The sequence below is a fragment of the Temnothorax nylanderi genome, unplaced genomic scaffold (genome assembly GCF_030848795.1).
Source record: "Temnothorax nylanderi isolate EJ_2023f unplaced genomic scaffold, tnyl_v1.0 TNYL_tig0104_pilon, whole genome shotgun sequence".
NCBI classification, from domain to species: Eukaryota; Metazoa; Arthropoda; class Insecta; order Hymenoptera; family Formicidae; genus Temnothorax; species Temnothorax nylanderi.
In genome coordinates this window covers 490,932-503,287 of record NW_027249166.1, presented here as the reverse complement: position 1 = coordinate 503,287, position 12,356 = coordinate 490,932, and the positions used below count along the sequence as shown (strand labels likewise).

At 41.2% G+C, this 12,356-nt stretch overlaps 1 protein-coding gene across 5 annotated transcripts in view; it reads left to right on the top strand.

Annotated features, from left to right (window-relative positions):
• Positions 1-12,356, top strand: part of LOC139775735 (uncharacterized) — a 163,730-nt gene that overhangs the window by 95,506 nt on the left and 55,868 nt on the right. For all 5 annotated transcript variants that reach the window (XM_071711982.1, XM_071711981.1, XM_071711983.1 and 2 more), the window contains 3 exons: positions 1,796-1,986; positions 3,699-3,888; positions 11,324-11,932. In XM_071711982.1, the coding sequence (XP_071568083.1) occupies positions 1,796-1,986; positions 3,699-3,888; positions 11,324-11,932 (990 nt within the window). The remainder of the gene's footprint in view (positions 1-1,795; positions 1,987-3,698; positions 3,889-11,323; positions 11,933-12,356) is intronic.

Genomic DNA, 12,356 nt, shown 5'->3' with positions numbered 1-12,356 from the left:
AGAAGCTTTGATTTCGTTCGGGTCTGGCCGTCAGAAAGTTAAACGTTGCACGTTGATAACGAAAGTTGCTTCCGTTCGGAGGTTGTAATAAACCTACGCGATCGAAGCTACATTCTATTCTCTGGATTTTATGAAAATTCCAATTTAATGACACGTCCTCGTTGATAAAGGAGGTCCCTCGCGCACGTAATATCGTGCGCCAGGATTACACAAAGGAAGATTAATATAGCATACGCAAACAAAGGAACGTATAATTATGGAATGTGATACATAACATTCAATTTTCGTAATCTGTTATTCCTGCAAATCTAAAGTATCTTAAGAATCGCTGAATCTTATATCTCGAATTTCGACGCATCTAAATTTTTTGATACATTTGGCAATTATCGTCGAACGAGCAATCTGTAAATTTTTAGAGATTGCACTATTTTCCAGCAACAACATTGAAAAATTACATTCTTTGGTGCGTTAATTAAATTCAAAAGAGAGGCGTCGTCGAGGCGGCCTCCTCATAAATCTCGAAAGTCGAGTTCAATTCCGAAGTTTAATCCTCGAGTTCCCCGTTAACAGCGTGAAAGTGCGCGCGCGATAAAGCTCAACTTCGCTAAATCGCTTAAAAATTTCCCGAAACTTAATCCGTATAGGTTTAACTAGACCGCCGAAAACGGCGAGGATCAAACGTTCGCTCTCGTGCCCAGGCGCTTCGTTCTCGCGAACAATTCTTCTTGAAATCGTAAACTCGATTCTTCACCTCGATCGTACTAGCGTCTTAAACTCGTTCCTTCATCGTGAAGATCCTTGAAAAAAGAACCCACCGTCATTCGCTCTCCGAGTTTGCTTACAATTCTAATTGTCTGACGTATTTTTTAACTATAGGAATACACATTCTAACAAAGTTTTATAAAATATATTGATTAAAAATGTTAGCGAGTTAAATTAACACAAATCAGTATAACATAAAATTTTCTGAAAATATTGTATTACGTAATAAAACAAATAAAGTACCCACAGCTTTCCACCTATGAATAAAAATTCTAAAAAAAATCAACTGTCGATAGCAGTACAGTTTTATGATAAATTTTATTAACTATGAAACTTATTTTTTTTTATTTTGACATAAATGTTTATCTTCAAAATATTAGCACATAGATCGATATTTTATGATTGATATTTTAGATACGATATTGATATGATATATATATTTCTTATTGATTGTTGATATTTTAAATATTTTATGTTAATAAAAAAAATAATCGATTAAAATAAAAAGATAAAGCATGAATCCGGATCAAAAATTAATATGAAAATGTATATACAGCGAAAAACGTTAAATTATACTACAATACATAACATTGTATAACATTGGAACAAACCACATTGTAAATCTTCATAATATTAAATTTAAACCATTAAGGCCCAGTTTCACAAGTGTCGGTTAACTTTTAACCTTAGATTAACTCACTCTTCGTCTCCTTCTAATGTCCCCCTTAAAAAGAGACGAAGAGTGAGTTAGTTAATCTAAGGTTAAAAGTTAACCGACACTTGTAAAACTGGGCCTAAATTAAGAGTTTCTAAATATTTGTATTTCCTGAATTTTTGAAACGATTATAGACATTGTTACCGTGCAACAAATCTTTTTGAATGTTTAATAGATAAGAGAACTTTACAGATGAAATATTATGAGAATTATGGGTCAGATACCTATTCGATTCTTCTCGAATGCAACTCAACTATATTATGTCAAGAGCCCGAGGTTTCGCTGTTACATAACCGCCGTTTCCCTCGTCTGTTGCAGGAGCTGGAGAGGAGTTACACCCTGTCGACCCCGGGGGGTAGCAGTCCCGTTTGTTGTCCGCCTTGCAGCCCACCGCCCGCGCCGGCCGCATACATATCGAGCGCGCGCGCGTCCTCGCGTAGACTCGGCGCCGGAAGTGGCCTCGGCGGGCCGACATCCCCGGAGAGGGATCCCCTGGGAAGACTGTTAAGGTGAGTCACTCGTTCGATGTTCCCCGCCGTCCGCAGTTCTCTCACTGCGAGACGGAATCCTTATTTCTCCGGGGCGAAATCGTCGTTCCCAGGTCCGACAGAGAATCTAATTCCATTAGACGTGTTTTTGCCCGCCGACGCTTACGTTCGCATTGTCCCGGAGATGAGATGATGCTCTCGGAGGTGATTTTACCCGGTACAAATAGATACCGGTATAGCGGTACAACGAGAAACTTTACGTCTAAGTGCTGTACGTTTTAATTAATCTCAGTTCCAATTCGCAATTTAATTTTGGCTCTTTTTGATTTTCTCTTTTCTACAGTTATATTACAGTTGGGGGATAATTAATTGAAACGTGACACGAATACTTGTAGTTTATTACATAATATTCCCCCGAAATTATAAATATAAATGAATCCTTGTAATTATTTATTATACGAAGGATTAAAATCAAAATTATACCCATATTACGTACAATTTGAAATATACTGTACAAGTTATAACTTTATTTTACTTCTGCTTTAAATTTTCTCATGTAAACATAATTTAATGCTTCAGTGGAAACAAACTCTGCGCTTGTAATTTTAATTAGTCTAACATAGTACTAATTAAATAATAATTGCGGTTAATTCAATTTTCTTTGTGCATAGTGTGACCGATATTGCAGTTTAAATTTAACATTATAGTTAAACTCTGATTTAATTTAATCGACATTAATGAAAGCAGTTCTAGAACAGCGCGGACACGCGGGTATGCGGGATCATAAATGTAAAAGCATTCGTGCGGGCATAATTAAATTCGCGATATGCTCAGGAATGTTTGTCGAGATAGCGCGAATGTCATCAAGAGCCCCAGCGTGTACGCGAGACGGATATCCGGCCTAATGACTTCCATAAAATCAGAACAGGCTTTTAAGACCGATCATTCGGAAGTCGTAAAAGTCTCTCGCGAGCTTTTCTTTCATCGCCTCCCATCGGGACGTCCTTCTTCTGATTACTTTCATAGTCCTGCGGGCTTTCCGGGTGAGATCCATCAATCTGTATGGCGAGAGGTATACACGAATGCGCCGTCTAACATCTTGCTCGTATACCACCATTTTGTCGTCTCGGGAAAATTTACCGATCACCCGGTAAATGGGCAGATCATTCATCTTTAAGCTTTACCTTCCCGATCTGCTTTATTCGTCCAATCTATCAAATTTAGTTTCGCTTTTTATCCTTCGGGTCTTTTTTTTCTCCTACAAACGCTGCTCCATAACCGCCATGTGTTGAAATTTTTCAATATTGCGTTAATGAAAACGATAAATGTAGTTAACGGTATGAGAATACGCTGAAATGAATTAAATTTTAAAATATACGGTATTTATATTATCACTATATGGAAAAGTGGAGTGAAATATGCATCAGTTAATATTTTTAGAAGGGAATAAAAATTGTCCGAGTTGAAATTCCGACTCCGAAGTTATGAAAATGTTCATCGTTATTACCCCGTGTCTCCTTTATTACATATTATATTCCGCGAACAATGTGATATTTTGAATCTCGCGATTTCAAGTCCCATCTATCTTGCTCGGAGCATCAAAACTATTTCATCAATTCCTAGCCTCTGCTCCCCCGGAATCCGGCGAACCGTCGCTCTACGACTTCGCTCGAAGAATTTCCGTTCTATATGGCCTACAGATTGAATAACCCCGCCGAACCCTATCGTTACAGATTCCTGAAGACCTTCTACAGGGAGTTGGGCACCCGCGATCCGCCCCATCTACCGCCATGGGCGTCTCCGCTGCCGCTCGGCACCCTCTGTCCGGCGCACTTTCAGCCGCATCTGCAGCTCGTGCACAAGAGCGAGCAGGAGCACCGTCTCGAGAACATCAAGCCCGACCAGATCTTCGCCCCCGTCAGAGTGAGCATAATTAAAATCCAATAATTGTATTATATCGATGGTTTAAAGCGGAGATACTGCACGCCCAGAGGATTACAGTTTGACAAAAGCTCGGAGAGGATGTTTTATGTAACAATAGAGGGTGAGATAAATGAAGGCGATGCAGACGGGTATATATTTAAATAATCGATATTTATTCCTTATACATGATGTCAAAGATTCTTGGCGGTATATACATTATATTAAGGATTTCGCACTATATATTTCTAAATATATATAAGAGGGATTAGAAAGGAGAATCAGTTTCAGAATAAATTAAAATTTAAGTTTATCTTTTCAAAAACCGGTCGCAGAAAGATAGATATATCAGAAACGTAAAATTTAGGCCAAAGTGTCGAAAAATACTGCGTTACGTCATAAGCAGGGCAATCGATAATCGCGGATTCGTACTGAAAATGCTAAACAGATTTTCGGTTCACGGAGGCTTTATCAGAAGACGGCCGAGATCTTTCGTCGGCAGCCGCAAATTTGCATGATATCGACTCCGTAATTGCGCGGACGAGCGGCAAGTCGGGTCCCGGATGTCCAAAGAAGCCGCGGGGGAGTTTCCTCCGACGACTGTCGAAAGCTCCCTCCTGTCGTTTCGCCCCCTCTTTCGCCGTCGTCGCCGCGCTACCGCCAAGCAACTTCTTTCAGAAAATGTGAAAGCCAAGTTGGTGTCCTCTAAAGTCCTAAAGCGAGAGAAAGAGAGAGAGAGAGAGAGAGGGGTGGGGAGAGAGAGAGAGAGAGAGAGAGAGAGAGGGAGTGAAAAAGTTCCGCGAACTTCCTTCCCTTCGCGATTCGCTGTCTCGAGTTCTCGGCAATACGAGGCCGCTCGACTTCTTGCTTCTCTCGTCGGTCTCTCGATGCAGTTTCCCACGAGTGAGATGCAATGACACTCGAATCGACACGCTTGCAATTTATAGTCGCAGTTGCTTTGGCTGCCGAATAGTTGTTTTTTGATTAAATTGCGCAATCTTTGAATCGATTTTCGCGGATGAAATGATACCAACTTTAAACTGGACAGCGGTCTATGTAATCTAATCAGTTTTATGTATTTTTTATTAAATGAAGAAAGGAATAAGGATAAAAATGTCAGCATAATTGCAAATGGTAATATATTTGACTTTTCTTCTTCGAATTCTCGTTAACAAATAGTAATTAGCGAGTCATTATGATACATTAAAAATAGAAGAACTTATTAAACGTATATATTAAAGAGAATTCGCGAAATTAAAATCTCAGATTTTCTTGAAATCTTGGCGCAGACGTATATATGTACAATTGAATCACAGAGATCGAGACGTGGACTTGATCTTCTACAATTCAGGCGAAGTCGTAATATCCAATTCAGACAAATTGTTGAGTGTATCCAAGTCTGATGTACACGTGCACGTATGTACGTAGCACATCGATCACGACGAATAGTGGGCAAGGGGGTGAATAGCGGTTTCGAGCTCCTTGCGCGGTTCTCACGTCTCGCGAACGGTCGTTCACGTCCCGGCGATAATATCTTCGTCGCTCTGACTCTCGTTCTTCGGATAAAGGAGGTTTCTGATCGCGGCGCCGAGACGCCGATCGGGGCCGAGCGTCCTTCTGCATCGCGTAACAAAGCATTGTTCTGTCGCGAAGCGATAAGCCGCGATTCGTTAACGTTTCCCCGACCAGCCGTGTTGGTCGCGTTCTCTCGTCTCGGGTGGAAATACCAGCTACGACGATAAGTCCCGCCGGAACGTGAGAGTGAGGTCCGTACGCTCCTTTGTTTCTATTCGCCGAGTTTCGAGATCGCTGTTACATTCTTACATCATCGTTGCGAAGTGAAACACAATTGTTTTTGAGTTATAGAATGCACTAATCATGAAAAATATAATTATTACGAACGAAAATACATGAAAGTAATGATTATAAAGATGATGATCGTTCTATATTACGATGAAAATTTGTATTAATAAATTAAAACTAGATAAATAAAATCAATCTTGTACAGTGATTATTTATAACAATATATACATGTAAATGGAAGTATTAATTCAAAATGCATGTATAATTAATTATCCTATTTATTATTTAATTTATTATTTCACGTATAAATTAATGAAAAGATATATGGAGAAAACATATCGAAGCATATCTTACTGAAATGAAAAATCGTTCAAAAACCTCCGATAATGTCTCCAGAAAATGCGAACTTGCTATCGTTGTTATTGCATTCTTTTTCTCCTGAGAAACCCGTGTCTCTCGTTCGTTACTTTCGATATATATTGCGACTACGTAACGTAAAGAGCCACAAAATGCAGACAATGCGCCACGTCGCCCGGAAACGTTCGCGTCGAAAAATGAGCCTCGTAACCGTCGGGACATACGTAGGATACGTAGGATAGGAAAGAAGGAAGGTGCAGGTACACACAGACCGAGCTTGGGGAACCACATGCGCGTACCGGCAGCCTGGGAATGAATTCGCGTCATAAAACCGATGTGCTTCCACCGCGAGAAAAGACGACAGCAGAGCCAACTTTCAGAAACCGCCCTTAGCACCGCCAAATGCACTCGCGTTCGTCGCGTGCACCACAATTCCCCCACGTGTCAGAAATTAAAGAGTCGACGTGAAAGAGGACTGCACGTAAACGCGAAGAGAGACAGGAACTTCTCAGAAAAAAGCCGCTTCTTTAGATAATATTTTATTCATTCGAAAATGTTTGGGAAAAACGCCATTTACGTGTTTGTTTCACAAATACGACTTCTACAATTTTTAATATAAATTGTTGACTTTGGTACATAAAATATTTTTCGAAGAAAATGTGCTTTTGGAAATAACGAGTAAATACGATGTAGTAACTTCTTTTTTATTATAAATATAATAAGAATATACTTCAGAACTACTAATTTTTTTAACAAAGTGCAGTCTTTGTAAATATGAGTTTCTTGATATCATGTATTTATTTTTTTTTATTGATGCTACATGAGCTACATGAGCTACATGAGCAGCGGCGCATATATAATCCGTCATTTCGCAATGCTTTTTCCATATTTTAACGAATAACGCAAGCAGTTATATGTTCTGTTTTTACACAATCGATTACGGTCGTGTTTTTCCACTGAAGCGGAAAGTACACGGCAATATGCAAAAATATTAAAATATTTTAATCACAATAATTGAATAACTAATTAATACGTCATACATGTTTTAAAACTATATCTAAATATCCAATAATTTACTTTGAAATATGTGTTTTGTCCTTGTTTTTACTACATAAATAGAATGTGGTTCGTCCTCTTTGTCAAAGTATTCATCGATAAAACCGATGAAGAATCAGTGTATATTGCGAGCAGAACCAACATACGATTCCCTGAGAACTGGGCATAACTCGTGGAAAAATCCTGTTGTCGTTCACCAAGTTTGCCGGAATCAAAATATCGAGGTCGATACTTGAAAAAACGAACGATTAAAACCCTCGAATCGCGAGCGCGTCGATGTTTTCAACAAAAATATGGAAAATGGACGTAACGTCAACTAGGGTTTTTTTTTTCACAAAAATGCAATCGCTGTCAAATTGTAAAAGATTATGGCGACCATTCACGGTGGTGGACGATTATTTTTATTATCCACTATACAAATTTGCATGCAATGAAGGATCGAGTAACGCGGCCGCGCTGTTCGCTAATGGAAGTTACGCTCGAAAATTTACTCTCTTTTATACAACCGTGGAACCGCGTCATGGCGATTTTATTCGGGCTACAGGTATACGGCGAAAGACATTTTTTGAAATAGGGAAAGAAGCCAGTCAATTCCGATAAATTTAAAAGGTCGTGGAAAATGAATAATTAAGATTACTAATGAGGTCTCGCGATATAAAAGTATATACGTATAGCGAGGAGAAATGCGCTGGAATATCACTCTCATAAATTTCGCGTAGTCTAAAAGTAAAAAAATGCAAAGTCGGTTACATCGAAAGCATCGACGGTTGCGGGGGGTAGGAGCCACCGGGTCTGCATTTTATTATTTCAGAGATTTTTCCGCGGAGAGACGCGGAGACTGACGATGCCGCGCCGCGTGCATTCGTGCATTCCGTCGGTTTGCGCGCGGTCGGATCGATGATAGATCGACGGAGGGTGGAGAGAACGACCGCCGCCGCGCCGTGGCGGATCGATCCACATCCAATCGCTGCCTGCCGTTTCCGATATATACGGAGACGTATATCCGCGAAAGGGTGCGCTCTGGCTGCCGCGATCCCGCGGCGGATCTTTCTCATCGCGTTTCTTTCCACGATATGCTTCGCGAAGAGACACATCGTCCCCTAGCCCTCTCCCCCCGCTTCCTGTATCGCTGTCTCCTTAAATTTTCCACAGCGGAATGAAGCGCAATATCTCTCGCGGTATCGCCATGAATATCAACGGCGCGCTCCAATCCTTTCGTTGAGATTTGTGGACGCGCGCCGCTATCGTTTTCAACTCATCCCTTCGGGGGAATTTGTCGCAGCGTCTAATTCGATTGCCAGAAGAAATAATTGGCACTGACGTACATTGATATAAGTATTTATTGTTGCATATCGGTAATAATTAACGATCGCGCAATAATTATGCAACGTAGTAATTTAATATAGAATTAAATATTAAATATACTAATTAAGAATTGAAAATTATATGTACGTGTATACATTACAATGCAATTTAAATTTTGTTTCCTTTTCTCTTTTTAAAATCGCTGTAGAAGAAATAGTTTATGTAAAAATTGCTATTTTGCCCATCAAAAATTGCTTTTCCATTAGTGAATGGCTTTCGGGAAATCGACTATTTCGTCAAATCGTATTTAAAATAATCCACTTTCACTCTCCCCGCGTAATACAATAACGAATGTCGTCTGCCTTCAACGCGCCCTCCCGTCTCGGTTTATCGAAAGGATATTTACGGGCGTGCAGACTTTCTAATCTGCCCGGAAACGAAGGATTTATCGCCCTGTATCCTTGCAACGCGACCGTTTCCCGATGCGCTCCGCGTCCGTCGTTTCTCGCGGGATATATTCTCCTCGCCTTCACCTCGCTTCTCGGCATTCGAGACTATGGTTGCGGCTGGAAGAACGGCCGGAACAAATGCGGCCCTATACCGGAAGGATTGATAGGTAGATCCCGCGTGACGCAGGAATTATTCCGCGGCGGATTATCCGGTAACGAGCTTACGATCCTTCATGCATCCACGTCGCCGCATTACCTCGTCAAAAACCTGCGTCATGCTATCGACGTTTCGTTAATCCCCATCGGCGGTTAACGCTCGAATCAATTAATTTCAATCGAAGCGTCAGCTCCACGAAAGTCCAATTCGTGTTTCCTGACAAGAAATATTGAAGGTTCGATAATATGTTAATCTATTAATATCGCATTCTTCTACGAATACCATAGGTCTTTCAATATTTTATCGAACGTTAATATTTGAAACTGAAATGGGTAATAAGGAAATTGAATTTATACGTCGATCAAATTTTTATTGAATAAAAATATTCGAATTAATCGAGGAACCTAAAATCGGACGGTGGAGCTGGCGATAATGTTTCGACATCTTGCACGCGTGTACGCATGTTCATACATCGTACGATACAGGTGTGTCGACATAGATGCGCTTTATGTGATAAAAGTTATATCAAATATACATATATCGGTGCCAAATCGCTCGGGAAGCACGCAATGAATGGACTCGTATCGCCGCTCTTTTTCATCCGCCAGCGTGTCCCAGTAACCGGATGTTGCAATCACACGGTGTATAATGGCCGCGCTGTTATCCGTCGGCCAGCAGATTGTGTACCGCCGACCGGATCGATTATTGCTGACAGAGCGAATGACCGGCAAACGCCGCGTGTTCCGCGTACTACGGATTACGGTTATCGATTACGGGAATCGAGATGCGCCGCCTGATGCCGATATCGATCGCCGATCGTTCAACCACCGCCGCCGTCGACGGCGCGGCGCGGCGTCCTAACCGCCGGTTAACGGCGTTGTTGCGCGTCGCGAAACAGGCCGGGTTTAATCGCCCGCTCTCGCTAATCGTTTGCATAATGCTGCAACTACTATACGTCACGTGATACTTTTTGCTTCGAGCATCACACGAATACACTACCGTACTGTCGGGGATTGCCCTAGATTGGTGGCAAGTGGACAGATAGCATCACTTCGCGCAATATTTGCGTTAGCGTGTCAGATCGCTGATATTTCATGATCTGTAAACCATCGGGAGTAAAGAGCTTTTTGTAATAACGATGAAAAATACACGAATATAATAATGAAACGTTATTATCCAGTTGAATGGAATCTTGTTCTGAAAGAACTTCAATCCCGAGCCCTATACACGGTTAAATATTAAAGAATGAAATTTAAACCAATACCTTGTTATTTTTAACGATCATGCGTGTGTGTCGAAATTTATTATTTTAACACAAAAGAGTATTATCTTAACTTCATTGGTTTAGTTAAATTAACGATATATTGAATGGGAGTAACGACCTATAGGAATGATTAAAACTGACTCAAATTGAGTATAATTTGACACTATACGCATTTAACAATAACATAGAAGTTAACATTTGAGAGCTTGAAAAATTTTGCAACTCTGCAAACACAGAGGAAAGCGTTCGGGGAAGGTATCGATTCTCGTGGGGAAAACATTTTGCCATAATGTTGTCGGGTGCGAGATTGCAGGACGTAGTATCGAATGCCTCACGTGTAACAGGCAATAAGGTGTCCGAAGTGTTGCGAAGTCCCAGACGACGGTTGATCTATCGAAGAGGATTAGTGGTTCGCGGGGAAGGTTTTAGGTTCTAATTGGCTGACCGGAGACCGAGATCGGGAAACTGAGAAGTATCTGAGAAGCTGATCACGAAGTGACCGAACTTTTTTCTTTTATTCTCGTGTCATCGGTTCTACCGATCGAAAGAGAATTTCCCCTACATGAAGAAACGACTCGTAACTCGTAACATCGCATTAATTCTTTTTACTCTCGTCTTACATCTGCAGTCCACGTGGATGGGCGCTTGTCACAGGCTTGCTCTATTTTGCGTGTAATTCGCAACATTTTTTATTTTATTACACAGACGCTGCATTTCGCGTTTTGTTACGTGAAATGTAAATTAAAGCGAGATACTAATGTTACGTGTCCGCTTTCTTCTCTAATACGCTGTGTGAAATGCTCCAATTTATTCTTGTTGCTGAAATTAAATTTTGGATAACTCTCATCGAGAATTTTTTAAAATTTGAGCGATAGATCGCGAATGGACCGAGCACCTTGCACGAGTCTGCGTTCCTCATCAACTGTACTTTGATTATAATAATCTTGACAAAAGCATAGTGATCGACATTTTTTTGCCAAAGGTGTTAAGCCTATCTTTCTAGTTTTTGTTACATCTTGTTTACGCGAAACAAATTATGATTTCCAGCTGAGCGACGGTACCGTGTCGGAGGCGCCGCGGCGCGTCGCCGTCGAGGGTGGTCCCGGAAGCGGCCGGACCACACTCTGTCTGCGACTACTGCACCAGTGGGCGAGTCAGAGCGACGGACCCGCTCTGGCGTTCATCGTGCCGCTGCGCGAGCTTCGCGGTAGCCCGGTCCTAAATTATCTGGCGCGAGAATTGTTTCCAAGAACGTCCGCGTTGGGCGACGCGGTCGCCCAGGTATGGCGCACCCTTCACCTGATGGAGGACCGCGTGCTCTTCGTCCTGGACGGTTACGACGAGTGCGTGGGCGGCCGGGCGTCGCTCGGCGACGCGGCCGACCTGCTGGAGGGACGACTGTTCCCGGACGCCAGGATACTGGTCACGTGCTCGCCCAGCAACTCAACCACCCTCGCGCCCTTGGTCCAACGCAGAATTCATCTGGCTGGCCTCGAGTGGCCCCATGTCGAGCGACTCTGCGTGGCCTATTTCATTCACAACGACATCGCCGAGAAGGCCTGCGAGTTCCTTGAGGCGCTCAACGTGCAACCGCAATCCGTCAGGCAGCTCGGCCAGCATCCGCTCGGCTGGATCATGCTCTGCTGCTTATACCAGGTGAGATTTTTCATCACAAATATCGATATAAAGAATCTTAACTAAATCAGAACTGTATTTTTACTTCTTAATGAAAAAGTATTAGCAAATTATATAATGCCATAATTATAAAATCAAAAAAATTTGTTAGATTATTACCTATTAGATTATAAAATAAAAATTATGAATTATAATAATATCAAACAATTTTTATTAATTTTATTTGAAGACTTACGTTTACTAGAAATATTATCTCCAACAATAAAATGAATTTATAGCAATTTTTAATTAGCAATTTTACGAACAATTTTATTCAATAATTTTTTTTAGCTTACTGACAAAATTTCTTCTATAATATCTGATAATTAATTGTGATAACAAAATATGATTGCTTTTACATCGCGAATATACGCAACAGTTTTGCTGCGACTGCAAAATTCTTTTT